Here is a 2,460-nt window from a genome sequence, read left to right on the forward strand (position 1 = left end):
AGCTGAAGTCTGTTTCTCCTGAACACTGTCAGGTCCTGTGTTCTGCTAACCCACAGTGCACCTACTTCTCTTTCAGCAGGTAATAGATCATACTTTTATCTTAGCTGTCCCGATTGATTATTAAAAAAGACATTTGTTTTTCTTTATTTGTTTCTTTCTATTTCTACAGTGTCGACTTTAGTTGTTATTTAAAGAATAATCTAAGCGGCTTGACAGCTACACCAAAAAAAGGAACCACATCAGGAATACCTGCACGCTTCTGTCAGCTTGATGATAGTAGGTATCACTGATTAACACAAAAGCTTACAAGAACGAATTTTGTAAGAGGATTAAAAATGTTTAACACCCTGTTTTGTTTTCTGGTTTAAATAATTCTCAGTGATGTGAGCTAGATATCTTACCTACAGAGGCCCTGAAAGGATTTTTTCATATTTTTACTGCGACTAGAGGCACTGAAGTAAAATCCACAGACCATCGCTGATGGTGTAGGTACCAGATCTGCTTAGTTGGTAAGATCTGCTCAGGCCCTGCGCATCTCGGTGATGTTGCACTCTATGATTGTCTGAACGTTTCCACAATGACATATAAAACCTATTGTTGTTAGCCCTGACATTTATAACAACATAACGAAGTGTCCATGTGCTGAGTTGGGAGCGAGTGAACCAGTGTTGTTTTTGACAGCCAAATGTAGTATTAAGGCTGGTTTATACTCAGAAACCAGGTAATCTACATGTGTGTCGCAGAGAACCCCTTCCGCAGACACTCTGCTGCACCTCTCCAAAATTGTAGGTGACCACAGACAGTGCTGCAGACAGGAGGCCTCTGATTGGTTAAATCTACATCCGCTTTACACTATGCATATTTCCTGTTTGGTACCTTACCAGCTTACTTTGTGTGTATGACCACCATTGTGGAAAACAACTCATGAAGCTGGACAAGCTACAAGAGCGAGGTGTGTGAGAACGCTGGGACCCTTTTTCCACCTGGATCCCAGCTCTTTTTTTGTCGGACTAACTTGCCTCTACTTTCTCACCACCTCAGCCGTATCTAGACCCGTAGCTAGTTCATGATTACCCCTCTTGCTTTGTGGCGTGGAATAACATAGTAAAAACCACGCTTCAATATTGGGCATATATCAAAAAAGCAGGGAGTATAACCAGCCCTTTAGTCTTAGTCTTTAATAAAGGTAATGATAAACAGAGACCTCAGAAAAGATTTGATTCATATGAAACGGGACCTATAAAGTCTGTTCGAGTGCTGTTGTCATATTGTGACATCATCTGCAGGGACAGGGCCCCGAAAAGATCTGGTACCTATAACGACTTTATTCTTTAACAGGATAGCCAGAGTCCTCGTTTCCAAGAATCGCTTTTCCAATTTCTAAACTACATTTTTACAAAGTTAAATATAATAAATATAGAATTAATTACGGTGGTGATCAAGGTGAAGGAAACTTTTTTGGCAGTGTGTTGAATGTAATAAAACACAACTTCTTAATCTAAATCAAGAGTTTTTTCATATGCATGAGTTAAGGCTAAAACCTGTTTAAGTTTCCCAATTACTTTTTATTCAGTTATTATAACTAAAATATAGATAAACTATTAACTATATATAAACAGTATTTCAAGCATTCATTTATAAATAGTTTATTTCTTACCCCCATATCTTTTATTTATTCTGATGAGTTATGATAAGCATTTACCTACAGCAAGTTTTAAGGTTATTTGGAAAATGCAGTGCTGATATAATATTCATAATCATATTTGCAAAGAGTTCATGACCTAGGCTAATATAATGATAACGGTTACTGCTATAATTTCTGGATTCATAGAAAATATTCATCCAAAAAAATGACTAAGCTGCTGCTGGGTTATTTATTTTAATTTTTTTGTGGTTGTTCCTCATAAAACTGTTGTTACCTCAGAGCCTAAATTAAGTTAGGAACAGTTTTGGTATTTTCTTTGTTGGATTCAAATTCTAAAAATTAATAAACAAATTGTACATGGATTAGTTGTGCAATTAACAGATTTTATGTCTAAATAGTGTTTGGCTATAATATTCTTTTGTTGCTTTGAAAACTGAAGTAATCTCTTTTTTTCTGAGCTAAACCATATAGCATTCACTAGGCATTCAATTTCTCTTGTAGGCAACAGATAATGCATATGTGACAAGCTTAAATTTCATTCCTGTTACTTTTTATTCACTTTCACACAGTGTGGAACTAGTGATCTATTTCTTTAGTATGTAACAATCACACTCTGAGATTAATCTTCTACGTCTGTTACTGTGTGCCGAATACAAATCATTGCAGCCCCATGGGAATGGCCAACATTCCGTGGACTTTATGCTTGAGCTGTAGACTTATGTGGGGAAAGTAACTTCAACAACATTTATTTGACATCTTTCCTAACAGACTGGGTCAAGCAGCTTTACCAAGGTGTTGATTTCCGGGGCTCTGAC

The 2,460-nt window shown here is 36.7% G+C and overlaps 1 protein-coding gene across 1 annotated transcript in view; it reads left to right on the forward strand.

Moving 5' to 3' along the window:
* LOC107092601 (plasma kallikrein-like) overlaps window positions 1–2,460 on the forward strand; it is a gene marked incomplete at its 3' end in the record, with an annotated part of 6,245 nt that extends 3,785 nt beyond the window's left edge. Inside the window, exons 5-7 of the mRNA XM_015387164.1 lie at window positions 2–79; window positions 170–276; window positions 2,414–2,460. Of these exons, the coding sequence (XP_015242650.1) occupies window positions 2–79; window positions 170–276; window positions 2,414–2,460 (232 nt within the window). The remainder of the gene's footprint in view (window position 1; window positions 80–169; window positions 277–2,413) is intronic.

Source organism: Cyprinodon variegatus, unplaced genomic scaffold (assembly GCF_000732505.1).
Source record: "Cyprinodon variegatus isolate N-32 unplaced genomic scaffold, C_variegatus-1.0 Scaffold387, whole genome shotgun sequence".
NCBI lineage: Eukaryota > Metazoa > Chordata > Actinopteri > Cyprinodontiformes > Cyprinodontidae > Cyprinodon > Cyprinodon variegatus.